Source organism: Scylla paramamosain, chromosome 20 (assembly GCF_035594125.1).
Source record: "Scylla paramamosain isolate STU-SP2022 chromosome 20, ASM3559412v1, whole genome shotgun sequence".
Taxonomy (NCBI): Eukaryota; Metazoa; Arthropoda; class Malacostraca; order Decapoda; family Portunidae; genus Scylla; species Scylla paramamosain.
This window is the reverse complement of record NC_087170.1, coordinates 15787553-15808994: the sequence shown is the minus strand read 5'-3', so window position 1 is coordinate 15808994 and position 21442 is coordinate 15787553. Positions and strand designations below refer to the sequence as shown.

General features: G+C 40.1%; 3 protein-coding genes across 11 annotated transcripts in view; 2 read left to right on the top strand and 1 right to left on the bottom strand.

The window, feature by feature from the left end:
* Positions 1 to 3595, top strand: part of LOC135110456 (SET domain-containing protein SmydA-8-like) — a 26237-nt gene extending 22642 nt beyond the window's left edge. For 3 of the 4 annotated variants that reach the window (XM_064022811.1, XM_064022809.1, XM_064022810.1), the window contains exons 2-6: positions 1 to 290; positions 407 to 842; positions 1023 to 1118; positions 1683 to 1864; positions 2628 to 3595. The exon at positions 1 to 290 is cut by the window's left edge and continues 597 nt beyond it. In XM_064022811.1, the coding sequence (XP_063878881.1) occupies positions 1 to 290; positions 407 to 842; positions 1023 to 1118; positions 1683 to 1864; positions 2628 to 2798 (1175 nt within the window). In that variant the 3' untranslated portion in view covers positions 2799 to 3595. Of the gene's footprint in view, positions 291 to 406; positions 843 to 1022; positions 1119 to 1682; positions 1865 to 2423 lie in introns of all 4 variants that reach the window. The other variant, XM_064022812.1, reaches the window with a different exon arrangement.
* A 152-nt stretch (positions 3596 to 3747) lies between these two features.
* On the bottom strand, positions 3748 to 7073 carry LOC135110457 (uncharacterized). 2 transcript variants are annotated; one of them, XM_064022813.1, is made up of 6 exons: positions 6956 to 7073; positions 6411 to 6596; positions 6080 to 6272; positions 5613 to 5777; positions 5085 to 5255; positions 3748 to 4500 (listed from the first exon to the last, which is right to left on the bottom strand). In XM_064022813.1, exons 2-6 carry the CDS (start codon positions 6590 to 6592, stop codon positions 3877 to 3879), a joined length of 1335 nt encoding a protein of 444 aa, XP_063878883.1. In that variant the 5' UTR covers positions 6593 to 6596; positions 6956 to 7073; the 3' UTR covers positions 3748 to 3876. The 2 variants fall into 2 exon arrangements, with proteins under 2 accessions (XP_063878883.1, XP_063878884.1); XM_064022814.1 differs by having other exon boundaries at positions 6962 to 7069.
* LOC135110458 (protein NipSnap-like) lies at positions 6988 to 20427 on the top strand. Of its 5 annotated transcripts, XR_010273285.1 has the most exons (8): positions 6988 to 7147; positions 8318 to 8497; positions 8819 to 8987; positions 9514 to 9654; positions 10512 to 10638; positions 14223 to 14427; positions 16997 to 17093; positions 18700 to 18916. XR_010273285.1 is itself a non-coding variant. In XM_064022816.1 (7 exons), the coding sequence occupies exons 1-6, from the start codon at positions 7071 to 7073 to the stop codon at positions 14369 to 14371; spliced, it is 843 nt and encodes a 280-aa protein (XP_063878886.1). In that variant the 5' UTR covers positions 6988 to 7070; the 3' UTR covers positions 14372 to 14413; positions 18700 to 20427. The 5 variants fall into 5 exon arrangements, 3 of the variants coding, with proteins under 3 accessions (XP_063878886.1, XP_063878885.1, XP_063878887.1); XR_010273284.1 differs by lacking the exon at positions 16997 to 17093 and having other exon boundaries at positions 18700 to 20427; XM_064022816.1 differs by lacking the exon at positions 16997 to 17093 and having other exon boundaries at positions 14223 to 14413; positions 18700 to 20427.
* Positions 20428 to 21442: the final 1015 nt, after the last annotated feature.

Sequence of the window (21442 nt, the reverse complement as noted above, 5' to 3'; positions counted from 1 at the left end):
AGGAGGCGCCGCAGGCTGGCCACATCGTGGAGGCGATGCAGAGCAACACAGAAAAGCGGCGGCGTTCAGGCGTGGCGCAGGCCATGGAGAAGCGCGTGATGGAGGGCTTGAAGCGGCTGGGCATGAAGGAAGAGGAGGGCGTGGTGCGGCACATCTGTGGCGTGTTCGACACCAACGCCTTTGTCGTGGACGGCGGGCGAGCCTTGCTACCCCTCGCCGCCCTAATGAACCACCACTGCGGCGCCAACACGCAGCACTGGTTCCACCGCGGCATGCTGGTGGTGCGCGCCGTGAGTATTGCCTCGCCTCCGCAAGGCGGGGAGTGGGGGAGGGAATAAAGAGCCTTGCAACATTCATGATTTATTCCTTAGTACCAGACAGCAACAAGGGTCCTTGTTTCCTGCAGGCGCGGAGCATCCCTAAGGGCGAGGCCCTCACCAACACCTACACGCCGGTGCTGTGGGGCAACCGTGCGCGCGCCGCCTACCTGGCCTCCTCTAAGCTGTTCACGTGCCGGTGTGAGCGGTGCCTTGACCCTCGCGAGCTGGGCTCCCACCTCAGCTCCGTCAGATGCCGCCAGTGCCAGGGTGGCGTCCTGACGCCTCCCTCTTCCCCTGCCGAGACAGTCTGGCGGTGTGAAGGCTGTGGGGAGAGCGTAGCGGCGGCGGCGGTGGAGGCAATGGTGCGCGCCGCGGCGACCATGGCCAAGGGAGCCGTGGGGGATCCGGCGGAGCTGCTGGCCGTGACATGCCAGTTGAGCCGCCTGGTGGGGGAACGGCACTACGTGACGGTGGGCGCCAAGTACGCCCTTATAGAGGCCATCATGGCAGGGCGGCTCCAGGGTGAGAGAGAGAGAGAGAGAGAGAGAGAGAGAGAGAGAGAGAGAGAGAGAGAGAGAGAGAGCTATTTTCATATCTCATGCAAGCAAACATTAAAAAAAAGAAAATAACAACACGTCAACCAAAACACTGCACACTCTCCCTCCCTTCCCCTCTCACCTCACCTTCCCTCTCACCCGTCAGATGTGCCTGGCGCTGACCTCCGTCGCGTGGTTGACCTGTGCGGTGATCTGCTGCATATCGCTGACCTCCTTGACCCCGGCCTTTCCAGATTAAGAGGTAAGTACCTGTTTGCTAATCGGGGGCGTCGGGGAGCAGGTTAATTAGAGATCATGACCTAGTGACTGGCGCTCATGTTGCAGAATCACCTGGCCGCCTGTTGAGTTCATTAAGTCAAGTATGAATTGACGACTGTGTTTACAAAAGTTGTCACGTTGAATTATTCTTTTCTTGAATATATAAATGAATCTCTCTCTCTCTCTCTCTCTCTCTCTCTCTCTCTCTCTCTCTCTCTCTCTCTCTCTCTCTCTCTCTCTCTCTCTCTCTCTCTCTCTCTCTCTCTCTCTCTCTCTCTCTCTCTCTCTCTCTCTCTCTCTCTCTCTCTCTCTCTCTCTCTCTCTCTCTCTCTCTCTCTCTCTCTCTCTCTCTCTCTCTCTCTCTCTCTCTCTCTCTCTCTCTCTCTCTCTCTCTCTCTCTCTCTCTCTCTCTCTCTCTCTCTCTCTCTCTCTCTCTCTCTCTCTCTCTCTCTCTCTCTCTCTCTCTCTCTCTCTCTCTCTCTCTCTCTCTCTCTCTCTCTCTCTCTCTCTCTCTCTCTCTCTCTCTCTCTCTCTCTCTCTCTCTCAGGTGTGTTACTATTGGAGCAGGTGAGGGCAGCTGCTGAACTGCTAAGGAGACAAACTGCTGGTGACTTTTCTGCTGTATCTTCTGTCACTGATAATGAAGAAGATGCTACTATTACTGCTACTTCTATTGCCTGTGATTTTACGTGTGATGAAAAAGTGCCAAGTCAGTTAAGCCTCATACAGGTAACGATCCTAGACTGTTATGGTGCCTATATATATATATATATATATATATATATATATATATATATATATATATATATATATATATATATATATATATATATATATATATATATATATATATATATATATATATATATATATATATATATATATATATATATATATAAAATAGGTGTAGGTGTTATTATGCTGTGTAATAGTTGTAGTGTGGTCAATAAATTATGCTTCCATTTGTCTATGTATAGTTGTCTATTAATCTATTTCTGCGTGTTTCATACAGGGACTGCCACGTGTAAGCCTGGTCGCTTCTTGCAGCTTCCCTTATTTCTTATGTTCTTATGTTCTTATGTTTTCTTTTCATGTTTTGCTCGTAAAGCTTACTGCATAGAAGGAATTGGATTTGGTGTAATGTTTCGCCTTTTTCTCTCCCTTTTTCCTTCTCATTTAAATTTACCTTACAATTATTTCCCTTTTTCCCCTTTCTTTCAAAATTTACTTTACAAATATTTATTTTATTATTTTTAAATATCCCTTATTAATGTCGTTCCTTACTAAGTTTTCCTTGTAAGTAGTTTCCATTAGTTATTTTCCATTCATCTTTTTATATAGATTCCCTTTACAAATATTTTATCTTTGCAGTTATTTTCCCGTCTTCCCTTTCCATTTTAGACTTCTGTATTTTTGTCCTCTTTCCCCTCTCCTAGTTGATACCCGTTATAGTTTTATTTTTTTCTTTTCTTTCTTTTTTTCCCTTCCCAAGAAACTGAAGACGGCGGCGACGGAGAGCGAGAACATCTTACAGTATGATCCTCGCCTCCCTCACGCTCAGGAAGTCCTTCGTTTCCTGCAGGACCTTCAGGCTGAGGGGAAAGCTGAAAATGAGGAGGAGGAAGCGAAGGTGAAGGAGGACGGGAAGGAAGGCTCTCATTAAAGCTAGTACAGAAATTACTTTACTCCTGAAGAAAGAAAGAAAGAAGAAAAGTTAGATTAAAGGTCGTCCATTCATTTTTCATCGGGTTGAAATGAATCGATCTGGCAACTTGATATTTTTCCACCTTTTGTAGTTTTCTATGCAATCATTCACTAATTCAGTCATTCATTTGTTCATGCGCTCGTTTTTAGACAAGTTACTATTTATTAGTAGGTATGCATTTTTGTGTGTCTTTTCTTTTTTTTTCAAGGTTCAGTAATTTTCACCTGTAATATTGCATTCACTCACTCACTCACTCACTCGCGTATTCTTGTTAGTTACTCATAGTTCCTTCTCTTCTTTTTAATTAACCCCAATTCAGTCTTTCTTCCAGGTTTTTATTATTTTCTTTCCATTTGGATTCCACAAGTATTCTTTTGTGTCACGGTTTTTCGCTTTGATTTTTCCTCTAATTCCTTTTCATTTTACGGCCGAGTGACATTTAACTTCATTTCACCTTTATTTTCCTTTTCTACAAAGTCGGGAACTGCTTTGTGATCCTGTTAAATTGGCGGACTGACAGAGTTGGTTCATCGTCCCGCCTTTTATCTTAGCTTAGGATTTGGCGGTAATGAAGCAAGCTTAAGTTTCCATGTAAAGGATTAGAGATTTAGTAGTCCCGTGTGCCAGCAGGTATGTATTCTTAACTCAGTTGTTTTATTCTCGATATTATCTTCCACCGTGTAGTAGTTATTATATTGTTTTTGGGTTTGGTTTTCTTTTGTTCAGTTTACGAGTTAATAAATTGCTATCCCAGCTGTGTGTGTTTTGGATGCTTGATTAACGTAATAGTGGTAATAGTGGCAGCAGAAGTAGTAAGTACTCGTAATGGTGTATTTTTAAGATCTATTGATGCGCTTCTAGTTCTACTACTGCTACTTTACTGATAAGAACACAAGTATTTCATATGTTGCTATATTTATTTCGATATCTCTCTATCTCTCTCTCTCTCTCTCTCTCTCTCTCTCTCTCTCTCTCTCTCTCTCTCTCTCTCTCTCTCTCTCTCTCTCTCTCTCTCTCTCTCTCTCTCTCTCTCTCATCACGACTTGTCAACATTCACACCCTCATTCACTGATCCCCTGGGCGTCTGTCCCTTCTCACTCCCCTCGCTCTTGTCCCCACCCTCTCCTGGCGTCTCCACCTTCATTGTCTTCCTGCTTCCCTCTCGTGTTAGCCTCCCTTGCCTCCTACCGCTACTTCTACGGGGCCCTGCTGAGTCCTTCCCTTCCTCTGCTTCAGTCCTTGCTGCTTGAGTATCCTTAGAATCCTTGCTTTCCTTGATATCCTTCTTAGGAGGCGCGCTGCCTCTCCCCGCGGGTATGCTAGAGGCGCTGGGTCTGAGGGAAGCTGGATGCGTGGCTGCGCGAGCGGTGGTGGTAACAGTCATAGCATCTAATAGAAAGTTATGCAGCCTTTTCAAGACGGTCCCAGTGGCTGCCTTGGGCCCCAGGGGAGGGAGGGAGTGTTGGTACGCTCGCGCCACGCTGTAGATGTTAACGAGGGCCAGCCGCACGCGGGTGAGGTGTGTGTGGGTGTGTGTGGAGGCAGTCTGGAGCGCGGCAAGGCGGGCCTCCATTTCACTCAGGTTGCGAGAGGAGGTCCAGCTGGCAGCACGTTCTCGGTAAAGTTTCAGCAGCGCCTCTCCCTCCCGCTCCTTCTCGCTCTGTGCAATGAGAAGTGTGGCGACGTAAACAAGCCCGTCAACATCTTATTAGATATGTTTACCTTCAAAAATGCATTATTTCGTATGTAAGCTATAGAATCATGTCTATCAGTAACTGTAAAACATTTATTATCATGTTTCCGAACATGCACCTCGATATCAAAATAGTTGTGTTTGCTCTTATAAAAAAATACTGTCTCTTTAATTTTCCTAAACATACATTTCAGCAGTGAAATCTATCTTTAAAATATTACGTACTATTCACGTTACGTAGTTATGCAGTTCAGCTCCAAAATCATCGCGTTTACCCTGAAAATCTCATTCTCTACTATTTGTCTAAAGAAAACTAAGATGAACCACACTCAAACATTTCACCTTTTTGGCTTACCTAGAAAAGTTACTGGGAGTTTTCAAGAATGCTTTCATAATCCTGGCTATAGATAAACAAGCATTTTAAACCATCAAGAGAGAAAGAGAAAAAGAGTAAAAAACAGTCGTGGGAGCACGACTAATCATGTTTGTAGTCCTAGAAAAGTCGTGAGGGAACGGAGTGCTTAGGAGTACGAGGATGAACAGCGACCAACTTGGACGAAGACGAGGAGCTCCCGGCGGGCGTGGTGCAGCTGGCGGAATGCGAGGTTGACCTTGAGTAGAAGCTGCAGTCTGAGGGTGAGCAGGTCCCGGAAGCGGCCACACACGCCCTCTACAGTAGCCGCCTCACTCCCGAAGGTGGCGACGCTTCTCTCTACGTACTCCTGAGAGAGAGAGAGAGAGAGAGAGAGAGAGCTGTGTGTGTGTGTGTGTGTGTGTGTGTGTAAATCACAGGAAATATGGCATTTTCCTATACTTTATTAATTTTTCGTTAATTCAAAAGTAGAAAGAAAAAGATGCATTTTCCCAAATAATGTACTAGTTAACTGACCTTTATTCCTATAATAAAGTCTTTGCTAAGTGACATTTTACCAGTGTTTATCCATTCTTCATTTATTATAAGCTAAACAATACGTAAATCACGAGAAAAATAATAATAACTTTCCCATAATTACAATATAGCGTAGTCACGTAACTTTTCTTCCTAACAATGGACTACAAGTTATGTGGCCTTTTCTCACCTTGTATGTGGAGTACGTGGCGACCTTGGCAGTGGTGGCGGCTGTGATGCTGCTGGTGGCGTGAATCAGCCGCTGCAGCCTGGCCACCTCCTCCTGCTGCAAACCACACTCCGCCGCCTCCCGCTCAAGCAGTAGCTCGCTCTCTCGCTTCCTCTCCTCCTGGGCCTGATGAAGAAGTTAGGGGAGAGAGAGAGAGAGAGAGAGAGAGAGAGAGAGAGAGAGAGAGAGAGAGAGAGAGAGAGAGAGAGAATCATGGTCATACACCCTCCTTAATCTTCCATCATTTCCTGTGCATGAAGGAGAAAATGTTAAGAATGATAAGGAGTTTTCTTTTATAAACTTCCTTATCCTTATCTTCCCTTCCTTCATCTTCATCTCCATTTTCCTCATCTTCCTTATTTTCATTCTCTCCGTATCAGCCAATCAACCTATCAATCTATCTGTCCATCTATCTATATTCTGCCCACCTTGATATCCTTCTCGTGGGAGAGGATGGCGTTCACGAGGGAGGAGTAGCGCTTCTGGGCGTGCTGGCGCTGCAGATGGATTGTCTGAAGGGCCGTGGCGTGGGCGGCGTGGTGAGAAGCCGCCCCTTGCCCGGGCCCGCCCATCACCCGCGCCAGGCTGCCCACACGCCCGTCACCGACTTCACATGTCTGCCTGGAAATGGTGACACGAAAATGGATGTGTATAATGATTAGCTTAGTTGGTTAAATCACAACAAAAATATAAACAAATAAAAAAAAAAGCCATTATTATATGACAACTAGAAAAACAGGACAAGTCGCCAGTCAATACTCAATAATCGTGTTATCAATGGCTGTTTTCTTCGCGACTGCATCATCATAGACACGCATGTAGAAATTGTCGTGCTTCTTCTTGTCCTCTCCTTCGTCATCGTCCTCTTTGCTCCTCACGTCGTTGCCATTCCTCCTCTCTTCCACCTGTATCCTCACGCCGTTCTTCTTAAGGTCGGCCATTATCCTGCAAGTGGAAAAGGATAGGAAATGATAACTCTCGACCATATTCTGAAATTCACCTCTGCGCCGCACTTCCACTACATTTAAAAGGCTCTACTTGAAGTGACACGGGTTTTTAAGAGTGTTTTTTACAGTTACAGAAACAAATTAGAAGGATTTCTATATTACTAACCAGAGAACCCGGCTAATCATCTCTATAAAATATAGTTGATATAAGACAGCCAAGTGTTTCTGAATATTGCTCTCTCTCTCTCTCTCTCTCTCTCTCTCTCTCTCTCTCTCTCTCTCTCTCTCTCTCTCTCTCTCTCTCTCTCTCTCTCTCTCTCTCCACTTACATTTAAAACCACCCACATATCACCTCACCTTTACCTGTCCGGACACTACCTGTGTGGGAGCCGCGTCTCAGTAACCATAGTAACTCGCAGACTGTAGGGCATTATGGGAGTGACGTCAGGCCGGTGATGTCACAATTCCCTCCATGATGGCTGCCGGTGCAATGTTGTCACCAAGAACCTTCCTCCTCTCTCCGGCTCTCCTTTACCACCTGCCCTCAAGGTAACTCACGTGAAGCTCATTAGCGCCCGCCAGGTGACCACGACCCCCCATCAATCTTGTCCTCGACCTCCAACACATCTTAGTTTCTCCCGTTTTCCTCCTCAAATTTCGCCTCTGTTTATTTTCGTTGGTAACTACGATCAGCTGTTCTGTAGTCGTCTGCCCTAAGCGTGTTTTTCTTTTTTTTTTCTAATGTTTGCCACTGAAGGTCACTACCAAGGCCGCCGAGGTCGAAAAGGTCATGTGTTCCTGCCCTTTATCTCGTCTAAAGGGTCAAGGTGTCTGTGTGGATGCGAGGTTAGGTAGAGTGTGTGTGGATCTGGGACGTGTGGATGTGAGTGTACCTCTGTTTATATGTGTGTGTGTGTGGTTAGGGCACTTGTTGCTATGTGTGTGGATGTGATGGATGTATGTGAAAGGTGGATGTTGTATGGAGTGGAAGAGATGGAGGGTTGAGTAGATTGTAGTATGGGAATGCTGGGTGGACTTGGGATGGGTATGAGGAAGAGGTGAATGCTGGGTGGATCTTAGGTGGTGGATGCTGTGTGGATCATTAGAGGTGGATGCTGTGTGGATTAGTGGAAGTGGATGCTGGGTAGATCAGAGGAGGTGGGGAGGAAGATGTGACAGGAGATGGAGAGGTGATGCTGGATGCTGGGATGGCTGTGTAACAAGAATTAGAAATCTTAATAAAGTTATTAATTACTTTCTTTTCATGAAATCCTCTTTATATTGTATAGCAAAATATCCATTGAATTTTTAGTGCATACATAGACCTCTTCCACTGTTCATTGCCTCACTCACATTTCTCACTACACAAATATTAGTGACAACAACTTTCTCTAGCACCAGAAATAATCTTTCCTCTGTCAGACATGCTTTTATACATTTAGGAGAAGTATGGGAAAATTAGTAAGAACATGTACTACCAGTGCCTTCACATAAACAACATCCATTTCATTTATTCTAGCTCACATTGATTAGTGATACATTAAAAGTAACTTGATCTTTATCAAATCTGCTTTTGTATATTAAGAAATAACTAGGCAAGATTAAAGACAGTACACATCTCAGTATACTACCAGCATCATCACATAAAACATCCATACATTCCATAGCGACAAAGGCATTTATCCAACCCACTAAAGCATTCAACACTCTCCCTCCCAGATGTCTATCATCATCCCACAGCAGCCAGCAGAAGGATGGCTGGTTCAACAAGCTACTGGTGAGGAAGATCGAGCCCACCAAGGAGTCCCACTCTCGTATGTTGTCAGACAAGGAGGTCATCTATGAGCTACAGACACACAACATCAAGCCTGGCACAAACCAAGAGTACCTTAAGAACTAGTGAGTGCTGGCAAAACAAAATCATTTTTCCTCAGATATATAATTACTGAAAAAGAGCATGAGTTTAATTAATGAGCAACCATTGTGAATGCATACATAGGAATAAAATATGTATGATAATTATTATTAGAAGCATTTGTCATTAAGATATAAAATTCCATGACAAAAGAAATTCACATGTTCATTACCCTTTTATGATTCACACACACATACACACACACACACACACACACACACACACACACACACACACACACACACACACACACACACACACACACACACACACACACACACTTTAAGAATCCCATACTCTTGCAGTGAGGAGTATGTCAAGGGAGTAAAGGATAAAGGGGAACTTAGCAACATGGAGCTTCATGGGTCATGGACAGTGTCAGTGGGAGACCAGGATCAGTGTGTGCACCTGTGGAAGCATGCCGGGGGGTACCGAGCCATTGATGCCTCCAGCAAGGTCATAGCCACAGACACAGTGAGTTGAATATTAATACAAGATCTTTATGTTTAATTAGTCTTTTTCTCATTTTTGTTCTGTATGTTTCTCAATTGTTAATTTTCCACCAAATACCATTCATCCTTTCATGAATGCAAATATAATTTCTCATTGATTTTCCACTAAAAATTGTTTTCCCATTAATCATTACAAATATAATCTCTGTTATTGATTTTTCACTAAAGATTGTTTTCCTTTTTATGATTGCAAATATAATCCCTCCTATTGATTTTCAAATAAATATCATTATTCCTTTCATGATTACAAACATAGTAAGTTTAGTGTTTCATATTTTCTTGTTTCCTTCTCCCTCTAACACTTCTGTCACCACTTTCAATCCTGTAAAACATCAATAAACCTAATCACACCACTTCACGAGCAGCTTTTACTTTCAAAGATAAGAGCAGTTCCCTCCTACCACACATACACACACACACACACTTACATTATTGCCAGTTCCTCCTACATTCCTGACATCTATCACATCACCATCTCCCCATTGCAGGATCTCTCAAAGCTGGTCCAGGACAGAAATCAATACCTTCGACAACGCACAAATCAGTTCCTGCTTCCCTTCAGCTTTTGGCCGCCAGTCACCCCACGCGAGGGAGGAAATATATATGAGATCCGCTCATACTTTCTTAAGGTGAGTGGAGGAACCAGGTAAACTACTGCAAGACCCTGGTGGAATTATTGAGGGACATTTGTTGCCTTCCTTGTGTGGAGTTTCAGACTGATTACAGCATGGTAGTGTGGGCCTATGTGGCACTGAATGAAGTTTTATAGATATGGGTAGTTTATTAGTAAGAGAAGTGATGCTGTTAATGAAGAGGGAAAGAAATATAAACTGGGATTAAAAACAAGGGTAATGAGTTATCAAAATATACCCCAATTTATTTATTGAGAAAGTAAGTGGAGAAATATCACTGGGAAATTTTTTACCTAAAGAATATACAGAGAGCAATATTTACAAAAAATTAAATAAATTAATGGAGAGTGTAGCTCAGTTTTTGTTTGGGTTGGATTTCAAGAGTATCAAGGAGGTTTCATAGATCATTTTCACCCATTCATCACTCTTCCGCTACAGAGGGTGAGTGTCCAGGAAAAGTGTGGATGCATATGGTTATTATTTCATGTTTTCATCAATATTTGGTTCATGTGATGACAGAATTTTTACCAGTTATGCTTTATTAATTTATAAGTAATTTAGTTAATGGAGCTTTTGAATAATAATGATAAGAAAACTAACAATAATTTAATTTTCTCATGGAAGCATAGACAGCTTAACCTAAAGAAGCACATTAGTCATAGTAATGTTGTTTTCACCAAAAGGAACACATTGATCATTCAGAAGATCACTTTGTTGATACTTCACATTTTACCCATTCTGCCCAGCACACAGGGACTCCCAAATGTAGGAGAGGGGCTGCCACATGTAGCCTAGATGACTTCTTGTAGCTTTCCTTATTTTATTATATTCTCATGTTCTAACACCCTCACCAGCCAGGCACCATGATCGAGTGGGGCAACAACTGGTCAAGGGCAATCCACTTCCGCCAGGCTAACAATGAAGCATTTGGCGGGTTCTTCTCTCAGGTCGGCCGCCTGTACAACGTCCATCACATCTGGTGTGAGTACAACACTACATCTCCTCCTCCTCCTTGTCAGCCCTGATTGCCTCCCCGTTGTCCATAGTTGATCTCTGTGCTGTGTCAAGTGCTCCTGCTGTGGTGGTAGTGTAGTGTCCTGCTTTGAGCTGTGCTGCTTTCTTGGGGTGTTGATCCAGGCGTTGTCATGAAGCAGTCTATGGTATTCTTTGGATGGGATGGACTGATGCCAGGTTGACATTCCCACAAAAGGAGATAGCCAAGAGGAGCTTCCATACGTAGGGCAAGTTTTTGAGGCCCAAGTGGTACATAAATAGCTGCAATGAGCCTTCACTTTAACTTTTCTTGAATTTTTTTTTTCATGTTAAACACTGAAGTTAGTACAGAAAATATAACAATTATAGTTTCATAGATAGATAATCATTTACATACTATATTTTATTACTCAAAGCTGTTACTTGTATCTTGCATGGATTATTAAGTGTTGCCAAATATTTCCATCACATCCACAAAAAGAAAATATCACAGACTGACTTCCTGGTGTTCCCTTCTCTGGGTCCCCACTACAGGACGTGTCGACAAGCCTGTGTTGCTGTGGCTCACAACTTTTCAGCCAGTACTCTGGGTCACTCTTCTTTGTTCACTGAAACCTCACTTAGTAGTAGTGCCACACAATTCACTTGCCAGCCACTAGATGTCTTTGATCATTATTTGCCGCACCTACTACTTTCTGATGTGTGTTTCAGAATATTGTGGTGCAGTTTTACGTATATTCAGTTTTGGCATTTTGCATGTAATGTCTGACTTCTTTCTTTCCAATTCATAGCTACAATACCTAAATGATTTTTTGTGAACAGAATTTGGGATTAATTTTTGTGCCTGGGTTGTGGGTGGTAATGCAATCAAACAGTCAAAGCATAAGTATTCCCAGATCAAACTTCATCTCTTTCTAACATATACATGAAGACTGCTGCTGTTCCCAGATACGAGAAGAATGAGGATGTGGTTTAATTTTCAAACCAATTGTTTCATCACTTCTTGCTCTTTGGTCTCATGTTCCTGAAATGACTGTGTCAAGTCACATGTATGTATACAGTTTATATGTGAACATTTGCTTACAGGAAATATAAGAATCAAGTCATCCAAAACAACCATGTTTGAACAGTTGTTAGATGACTGCTTGTATGTGTGTTGTTTTTGATGGAGGAACAAAAGTAACAGTAAACAGGGATTGGAGTACACCAAGCCATATCCGTGTTGGATGATGATTTTGTGGCTTGTGGAGTAAGGTCATTATTTTTCCCTTATTCATTTTACCATATTAAAGATGAGGAGTGTACACATTACACCCCAAGTATCTCTGCAAGACCTAAGTGTTGTGTGGTGCATTTCCATTTCAGCATCATGAAGCTGAAATGTTGAGATATTTCTTGTGTACTTTTTTTGTGGGTAAAATTTTCTGTTAACTTTGTACGTACTTGCATGTGCTGCATCTGACAAGTACTTTATGTAGAGAGTTTGGGCTTGCAGCAAGTTAGCAGTAGAGGTAGTCACTGTATAACCAGTCTGATAGTGTTGCAATGTGAAGCTCAAACACACACTGGAGTCCCCTGATATTTGCAGCTACACTCTCTAGTAAATTTCATACCCAGCAATTAATGATTAATAATGTAAACTTTAAAAAAAATTTAAAGATTCCATAAACATGTGCATTTCGTTCCCAATGACTTCCCTCTAAATACATAAATAAACTTAGAGAAAACTTAAAATTTTGTGGTTCTCATGCCACTTTCTTCACTCCATTCACCAATACAAAAGAACTACAAACTTATGAATAAAATATTAAGAATTGTTATGGCTCTATTTCCTCTCTTTACATTATTCACCACCATAGAAGAGCATCTTGGTAGTGCTCACAGAGGATGTAGTGGAGTGTCTGATGCTGAATTGAAATGTCTGTCCAGAGCCGCATGGGGAATGTGTCACCTGATCCCTTGGCAGGCAGTACTGATACCAAGCCACAACTGTACTCAAGGCAGACAGGTATATAAGGCTTGAAGCAAGTAAATCCTTACCACATGTTTTGTGGAATATTGTTTTATTTAATTGACCAGATAATTACATAATACATAAATTTTGTTAGGGAAACATTTATGGTTTTCAATATACCCACCTTATGAAAGAGAAGGTGCCTTAATGTCACTAATCATTGTAATACAACACCATTTATCATTTATTATTAGTATATATGCATGACATAATGAGTGCAGCTGCTACTTTAATTGGGGCTCCCATGTGTTATGTGTAAGAATCTATTTGACAAGTTCAGGGCCTTAGCTCTTCATGTTGTCTCAAAGATCAAATTACGACCAGATTTTTAAGAGATGAGAGTGGCGGTGACTCAGTGTTGGTGTGGCAGTGTTGGCTGCAATGCTGTGTTGCTGTGGGATGTTGAAGTGTTAGTGTGGGGCTTGCACTTCATCCAGGGTGGCACGCTTGGAGGTTTGCAGGACTCAGCGAGTCATGAAGTTGCCTTTGTTTTTTTCACTTCCCTTTTGAGTTCATTTTCCAAGCTTATGTCTCATGGTGGTGGCACTCATTCCTTTCTTTGTTTTTCTTTGACATATTTACTCTTATGTTTTCATGTATTCATAAGTATATGCTTCTTTATTATAATTTGCTCATTTGATTGTATTTTGATATATTGTACAATGCAATTTTTTTTCTTTTTCTTTTATTTCTTCTCTCTATATCAAGCAGTTTCCTAACTCTGCATATTGTGGAAAATGGGATTCTTGTCAGAACACTGATGGCACTGATAGTTAATGGTTATAGAAGAATTACCTCCTAATACTGAAATGTTGGGCTCAGGCATTGTCCTTCAGCCTGTGTGTGTGTGTGTGTTTTTGATTGAGAGGGGAAGGAAATAGTAAATGAGGTAATGGAGCCCAAGTCTTTTAAAACATTTGGGTAAGTCATCCCTAGTGTGGTGTTGTCTTGATGCATCTTCATATGACTTCATTGATATAAGCACTGTAATATTTTTTTAGTCAAGCTTTGTTATTATTTTTATGTAGCATTAGTTACCTTTAGCATTAACATCTTATATTACTTTTTTTTTTTTTTTTTTTTTTTTTTTTTTTTTTTTGCCAAATCTCCCTAAGGACTTTTGATTTCTGTGGCAAGTGTTGTAGTGAGAGCTGAATGGTTGACATCTGGCTTATCAAGTTTATATTATTATCCAAATTATACAAAAGCACAGAATCAAGTACTAAATCCCTAATAAACAAAATGCTAACAACACAACATTGCAGATGGAACTGTCACATAATAGACAACCATAACCATATAGATGCTATCAAAGGTTGAAGTGTACATATAAACATACATGAGATGCAGTGGTGACAGGAAACATGTGATGAAATAAATACATAATTCCTCTAGTGTCTCCACTCGCTTATCTTACACAACAAAAACATCTCAGAACAGTAAGTCATTCAGTCAGCGCAAAACCTGCAAGAGCTAACCATTCAGCTCCCACCGTCACCCGATGAGACCTGACACTCGTGGGGCTCTAACCCGGCTGTGGCAATGCTTCCACGTGCAGGCTACAGGAGTCTGGCTGACCGCAAGGAGAACCGGGAGTCTGCATGGCGCAAGCCTGGCTGGGACGAAGTGGTTGCCTACACAGTCCCTCTAATAGAAGAGTACTATTCCCGTATCCTCATCCCCAACACCTTCAGCCCCACACAGTAGGGAGTGCTGTGCCTTGACCCCCCGCTGCTGTGCTCCTCTGAGGTCAGGTGAAGAAAGTAAGGCTCACTCTGGTCAGAAACTGTTCCAATTGGTCAGTAGGTGAAGGCTGTCTCAGGTGTTTGGTCTGTAGAGGGAACAGTCATTATATACGTAGTGTTTCCATAGCCACCTCATCAAGGCACACATGAAAAAGAAGTAAGCGACTGTATTTACTTACTTTGTAATGTATGTTTTTTACACATGAGTGTTTTTTTTTTTTTTTTTTTTTTTTTTTTTTTTTTTTTTTTTTTTTGTGTGTGTGTGTGTGTGTGTGTGTGTGTGGGGAAGTGGGATAAAGCACAGGTTTACACCATAAGACAAATACATACAATGTTCCTACAGACAGTTCTTCCCTCCTGTTCAGAATGTTTCCTTCATTGCCCAGAAAGTTTGATCATGTCCATCAGTTATGGCAAGACTCATAGTTCATTGTAAATTTATAAACTTCCTACTGTAAATAAACCACATATTTGTTGAATATAGTGTACATGTGTGTGAGTGCATGTGTAGGAATGTATGTGTGAAATATTGCAAAAAGTAAGGTCTCGGTAGGCAGTTTAATTAAGAACAGTTAGGTTCCTTTCAAATGAGGAAATTATGTTAAGCTACTTCACATACTAAGTTTTAGAAACTGTTATAAGTTTTCAGCTTTTAATGCCTTATCGATAACTTGTGATGCAGCCTCTTCTTTTGGCAAGCTGTTCCATTAAGCACATCCTTTGCATTCATCAGCTCTCTCATGATAAGTCTTTTCCCTCTAACACAGTTCTTCATCCTGTCAACACTCAGCTCAATAATTTATTTTGCTTGATCAGTAAGTTAGGGTTTGTGCACAAAAGGAATGCCAGTCTGAATTCAGCCAGTGAATGAGTTTTGAGAGATATGAAAATTAATCATCATGATAATATTTTCTCTCTTATTTCATAATTGCATGCATCCATACTTTGTTATATAGATATTTTTTTATTAATTTATCTAGGAGAGTGTGTGTGTGTGTGTGTGTGTGTGTGTGTGTGTGTGTGTGTGTGTGTGTGTGTGTGTGTGTGTGTTTGTTTATTTTCACTGCCATTTTTATATTACAATTATCACATTATCGTTTCAAGTTGTTTGTCTTTAATTACTGTTTGACAATGGCAAAGGTTAATTTTTCTCAATTACTCATAGATATTTACTCGTGTGTGTAAATCATGGGAAAAGTTTGTAAATGTACTATTTATATTTAAAGAAAAATGGTGAGCCTTAAATCCTCAATTACTTACTGTGACCCAGACAAACACATTAATTTTTCATTGGTACTTAGTGATATTAATAGTCAGACCTAACAAATAAATAAACATTTCAGTAAAAAATCATTAAGAACATATTCTCTATATACAGTATATTTTGAGATCTTTTGGACAAGACAAATTCATCATCTATGAATAATAAGATAAAAATTAATTAATTTCTATGACAAGCTAAGTTTATTTGCTTTGCTATAATTCTTTGTATGTTCTAACAAGACATTCATTGAGTTTATTCATAAGACTCACAGACTAAAGAGGAAAATGGCATAAAGAGTACAAAGATTCATGTCAAGAGCTGTTAAGTGTTGTGCTCAGTTTTTTTTTTTTTTCTTCTTTTCTTTTTTTTTTTTTTTTTATCTTATTTTATGATTGCTAATGTTTACACCTGACATTTCTTATGCATTTTGTAATCTGTAATTTTTTGTATGTTTTCCTCACAATGGGTGTGTTAGTTGTAGTAAACAATGTACTATAGAGGTGATTAAAACTTGGAATTGCACAATCATACCAGAGCAGTGCTACCATCTCTGTACCATTTTCTGATCAGACTTGCAGCATGAGTAGGAACAAAGATGTATTCTGAAGGCATCACCTGAGGATCTGCCACATCACAGTGAAGGCTATTCCTAAACTGAATCCAATGCCACTTTAGAACAAGGAGGTTTTACTTATATCATCACACAGAGTAGGAAATCAGGAGATGATGATGTAAGGCTAAAATGTTATCAAGTGCTATTAGTTTTAGTTTACTTTTGCTGTGGGGTTAGTGTATCTTCAGATGATCCTTGTAAAGCAAACTTTTCAATTATTTATAAAAGGAGTAAGGAAATCATTGTAAAGGTCATGAGAAGCATTACCCTGAGTTCATTGCTGTTTATTTATTTATTCAAGGTGAGATGCAATATTAGATCTCAGTTTGGCCTCACAAGAGGGAAACCTATTATAATACAGAAATACAAGTACAGCAGGGCTGTTTTTTCAAGAGTTCTCCTCCACATCCAACTTGATAACTCAGTATGTTCCTAAACTCCTCATATTTCTAGCAGGAGAATCAACTCCCCTCAAGGTAAAAGAAAAAATAGTAAATCCTATTTGATATCCCTTCTTTTGATGTTTTCTCCTATGCATGTTTCTTTTTTTTTATTTTTTTATTTATTTGTTATTTTATTATTATTATTATTTTATTTTTTTTTATCAACTGTTTTGTTGCTTCTTTTGCATATCTTTTTTGTGCCAGTGTGCATAAGTAACAATGTCCTTTGCATGACTTTAGTGTTATTACTATGCCATACTGTGCCAGGTGTTTTGAGGACAGTGCCAGGCTGCAGGGTGGGATGGCAGGACCTCAGTGTCACCTTGTTGTTCTACTGTGCTCAACTTACACTCTCTTGACATAGGTAACTCTTACCCTTAACACATTATACATAAAAGAATCATGAAGGAAGATGCTCCATGCCTGTAAATAGGATGACATTCTCATTTCAGCAAGTATTACACTGAGAGCAATCCCTTTTATAAAAGTCTCCTACATTCCTTCACAATGCTTCATTTTGATACATATTTGGTGGAGAAATCTTCATGTTACATTTTAGTGATGAATTTGCTAAGACTAACAAAGTAGGAGGGTTAGCATTACAAAATTTAAGTGTAGTTTCTTTAAGCAACGTCCATTTCTCTATATGGTTCTGGTAAATTTATTATAAGATCATTTTCCTTGTCAAATGTGTTTCTAATTAAAGAATGTCCTTTAAAAGAATAGCAGTCATTAGGAAAAGATGTTTCCTCTAATGCTTTTTTTTTTTTTTTTTTTTTTTTTTTTTACTGTGATATTAAGAAAGCACATTGCAACAGAATCCATCACAGCACTCATCCATGGTTGGAACATTACACAGTTGTAGGGAAGAAGACACATACTATAAATATTGAAACTTAAATGTATATTGCTAAGGCCAGGCAAAGAATCAAATGGCAGACACACTGATAATTAGCAGTATAGGTCTTAATCAAATAGTCCTTGGCATTCAGCAAAGCTTCTCATCTTCCTCATGCTGTTGAAGGTAGTTTCCAAATGGTCATGTGTTGATCTTGAAGAGGAAGAAAGAAAAATGTAAAGGTTTCCTCTACATTGTCTGAAGCAGGAACAGTATCTGTTTTCAGAAATTGAAGTAGGTGCTGAAAGATATTCTGCAAATAGCCAAATGATAAAGGAAATGTGAATTTTCTTGTATCCCATTCCTATTTTGCCACTAAATAGTAGTCAGATGTTGCAGATATTTATAAAATTAACTTGGCTTTATCATCATCATAGTATGCAATTTTACTTGCTTATTTGAGAACCTGTGAAACCATCTAAGACAGCCAAGTAAGTAAGTCACTACTATTACTTGTAGTACTGTATTAACTGTATCTGACATTTATTTCTATGACTCCTTCAGAGGGAATGGCCATAATAGAAGACTTGCTATTCATTCTTGCCCTTGCACTGACCAAAAGATAATGTTTAAGGTAGTTGTATTCATATACATTTATTAGACTAAGACACTTTACTGTATTAAGGGGGAATGGGTAGCAGTATGTATGCTAGACTAAGACACCTGACCATAATACTCAAGGGAATATTAATGAATATAAAAAGACCAGAACACCTGATTATAGTTTTGAGGGAATTACTTGTATGTAAGGTAGACTGGAACATCCAAACATAACTAAAGGAAAAGTTCAGTTCCACTTTTTTAAACAATTTTTTACTGTTCACTGAGAGAAAAATTTTACTATTTTAAAATACAAATTTTTGTTTGCTAAATTTCACTTTTCCATACATTTCATCCATAGGCAACAGTCAGTTTTACTTTTTGAAGTATAAATGATATAAAGACAGGCAGTAATCCAGTAACATATCTACTCACAGTTTATTTTGAGAGAACATTCAATTCAAGTTTTAGAGATGAGTACAAATTAGTTATGTAAGGTCAATCAATAACCCAGCTTAATCATCATACACAGGCTACAACTCTCTGGAGGGGAGGAAGGAGGCGCGTGAGAATGCCTGGCGCCACCCAGGCTGGGATGAAGTCGTGGCTTACACTGTGCCGCTAATCAAGGAGATGCACGCCAGGATCCTCGTGCCAAACTACTTCTCTCCAGCGCAGTAGTCACCACAGATGCACACACACATTCACTCAGACTCACACACACACCGTCGGGCCTGCTCACCACCTCCATCACTGTTGCCGCCGCCTCAGGAGTGCATAGAAATTTGACCTGTGAACTCCTGTGACCTAAGAAAGATTCAGTTGCCCCAGATTGCCCTAGATTGTTCTGTATATATGGTATGTCAGACACAAGAGTAGAGAAGGAAACTGAGTCTGTAAGTCACTAGTAAGACCATTAGTATAAGTTGTTGATCAGTTAGTTCCCAGTCAGTGCTACTCTACCACCACGAGTTGCTTCCAGGTGACATGGGTCCTTATTCTCAAATGTTTTGTTACATTATCCTGACTAGTTTTAATAGGTTGCATTGGAAGTTATTGTGGTTTTCAAGAGTGTTTTCACAATTCTAGTGATACCTTGAGGATCCTGCACTATCAGTGGGGAAAAATACCATGAAAAACCTAAATAACTATCCCTGTGGTCTTTGAAAAATAGTCCTGATGAAAAAACACAGCATTTAAGATTACAAGTGCTTATGATATGATGTGTGGAGTGTGGTTGATGAGTGTTGTCATACGTGTGTTAGAGAAGACTTGTTCTTGTATTGGAGGAGCCTCGGTTGTTTCTAGCATGCAGTGTGAATGAATCGGGTATAATGCATCAGGTGTTACTAGAGCAATATAAAATGACAAAACTGTACAGCTTGTGTATATGCATATACTTTGTTTGTGTATGTATGTATGTATCATAGATCATGTGGGTTATGTTCAATTGCTCAGTGAAATCTTTATCGAGGCCTGTGAACTTAATGTACATTTTATTTCATAGACTTCCACTCACATGGGAGGGAGGTTGATGTTGGTATTATATAGAACTGTTAAAAAAAATAATGGTGTGTTAAGTACTGCTAAACAAAAGCTCTTCAGATGTTTTTGCTACTTTTGTAATGAGTAAGTACATACACTTGTCTACAGCCTTGTTAAGTGTACATGGAACTGTATCTTGGTAAATGTTAGATTGACTGTTAAACCATAGCAATATTATTGTTATTGTTTCTCATTTGATTCTGTTTCTCCATCTTTATGATAACATTCAGAAAAGAAGTTGATTTTGCAGGTGTTGAAGCATTGTCAGACGTCTGTATTATTTCTTATTCTTACTTGTGGTGTGGCGAGAGAGAGAGAGAGAGAGAGAGAGAGAGAGAAGGTATGGTATTTAATTTGAAGACAGCTACACCATAAATGCATGGTACTCCGTGCATTTTTATGTAAAGTATGTGTGAGGACAGGAGAAAAATAAGAGATATGTGTACAGTGTTTGCTGTATGTATGGTGTATGGAATAGAGAGAGTAATGGTCTACTGCAAAGTATATGTAGCATGTATACTTTGGGTGTATTGTTCTTGTGTGGCACTGGTGACTGGCTTTCCCTGGGGCAGCAAGGGACAGCGCTTGAGTTGAACAAAAATGGAAAAAAAATAAATAAAAAGGAAATAAATAGTTAGCTGGTTGGATAATGATGATGGTGATGTGATAAGCATTGTATATTTCTCTGTATCTATAAAATTAACCAGTAACCTTTTCTACAGTCTTTATATACCCACTGTAATTTTATGGCAGTTTATTTAATGCGCGTGAAAAAGCATCTGGGAAGCTGCAAGGAGTCTGTAGGGTTACACGTGGCATTCCCATTGTAGCACGTAGTACATATCACTATCCATGAATATAGTTTTAAACTTGAAGCTCCCTGTCGACTGTATTCAGGTTGTCAGAAAATAGTTTCTTTGTTGAGGGTTAACGCGATATGCAATATCTACAGCAAATAGTGTAAAGTATATTTCAGAAGTCATTATTACATTGATTACATAAGTACGTATAAGGAGCCGTGTTTAAGGATTATCGTTTGTTCTATATCTTGTTCTACTACCTTGCAGGACTGAAGTAGGCCACCAGTCATCCACATCATATGAAACTGCACTCCTCTTTACTTCCTAGAAATGGGAGAAAAATTACAACATACTGGAGCACGTAGGCTACCACATGGCTAAACATTCTGAGTTACGCACGGTCTTTCCTTCACATGATAAACCACCAGGTCACATATTTATTAATAGGAACGAAATGCATGGGCATTAGAGGCACACACATTACTAAAAATTCAATATTCTGCTAATTTAATGCACTGGTAGTAGCCTCGCGAGGCCTTGTTCGGTAGATGCTTATGTTGGCAATGTGCAACTCATCAGTTTTCTTCCACCCCGCAGATTACGATAAGTAGACGAACACATTTATTTATCTAAGTTGCAAGGTTGCTTGTGTGTCTGTCTCTGATAATATTGGTTAGGGTATTGAAGCGTAATTAAATGTGCGTCTTTAGTAAGTACGTTGACATTGTGGGAACGCGAGGGAAGGGACATCTGGCAACGTTCCTCCGCGTGTTACGTTTCCAGTCTCGTTCCCGTCGTCCGAATATATCACCCGGATCTTTCTTTCGCTTTATTTCACCTCTTATTTCAAAGCCATACCTTGATAATAAAGCAATTAAACCTTTAAATATACAAGAGCACTTATTTGTGTAATAATAACACGAGAAGGAC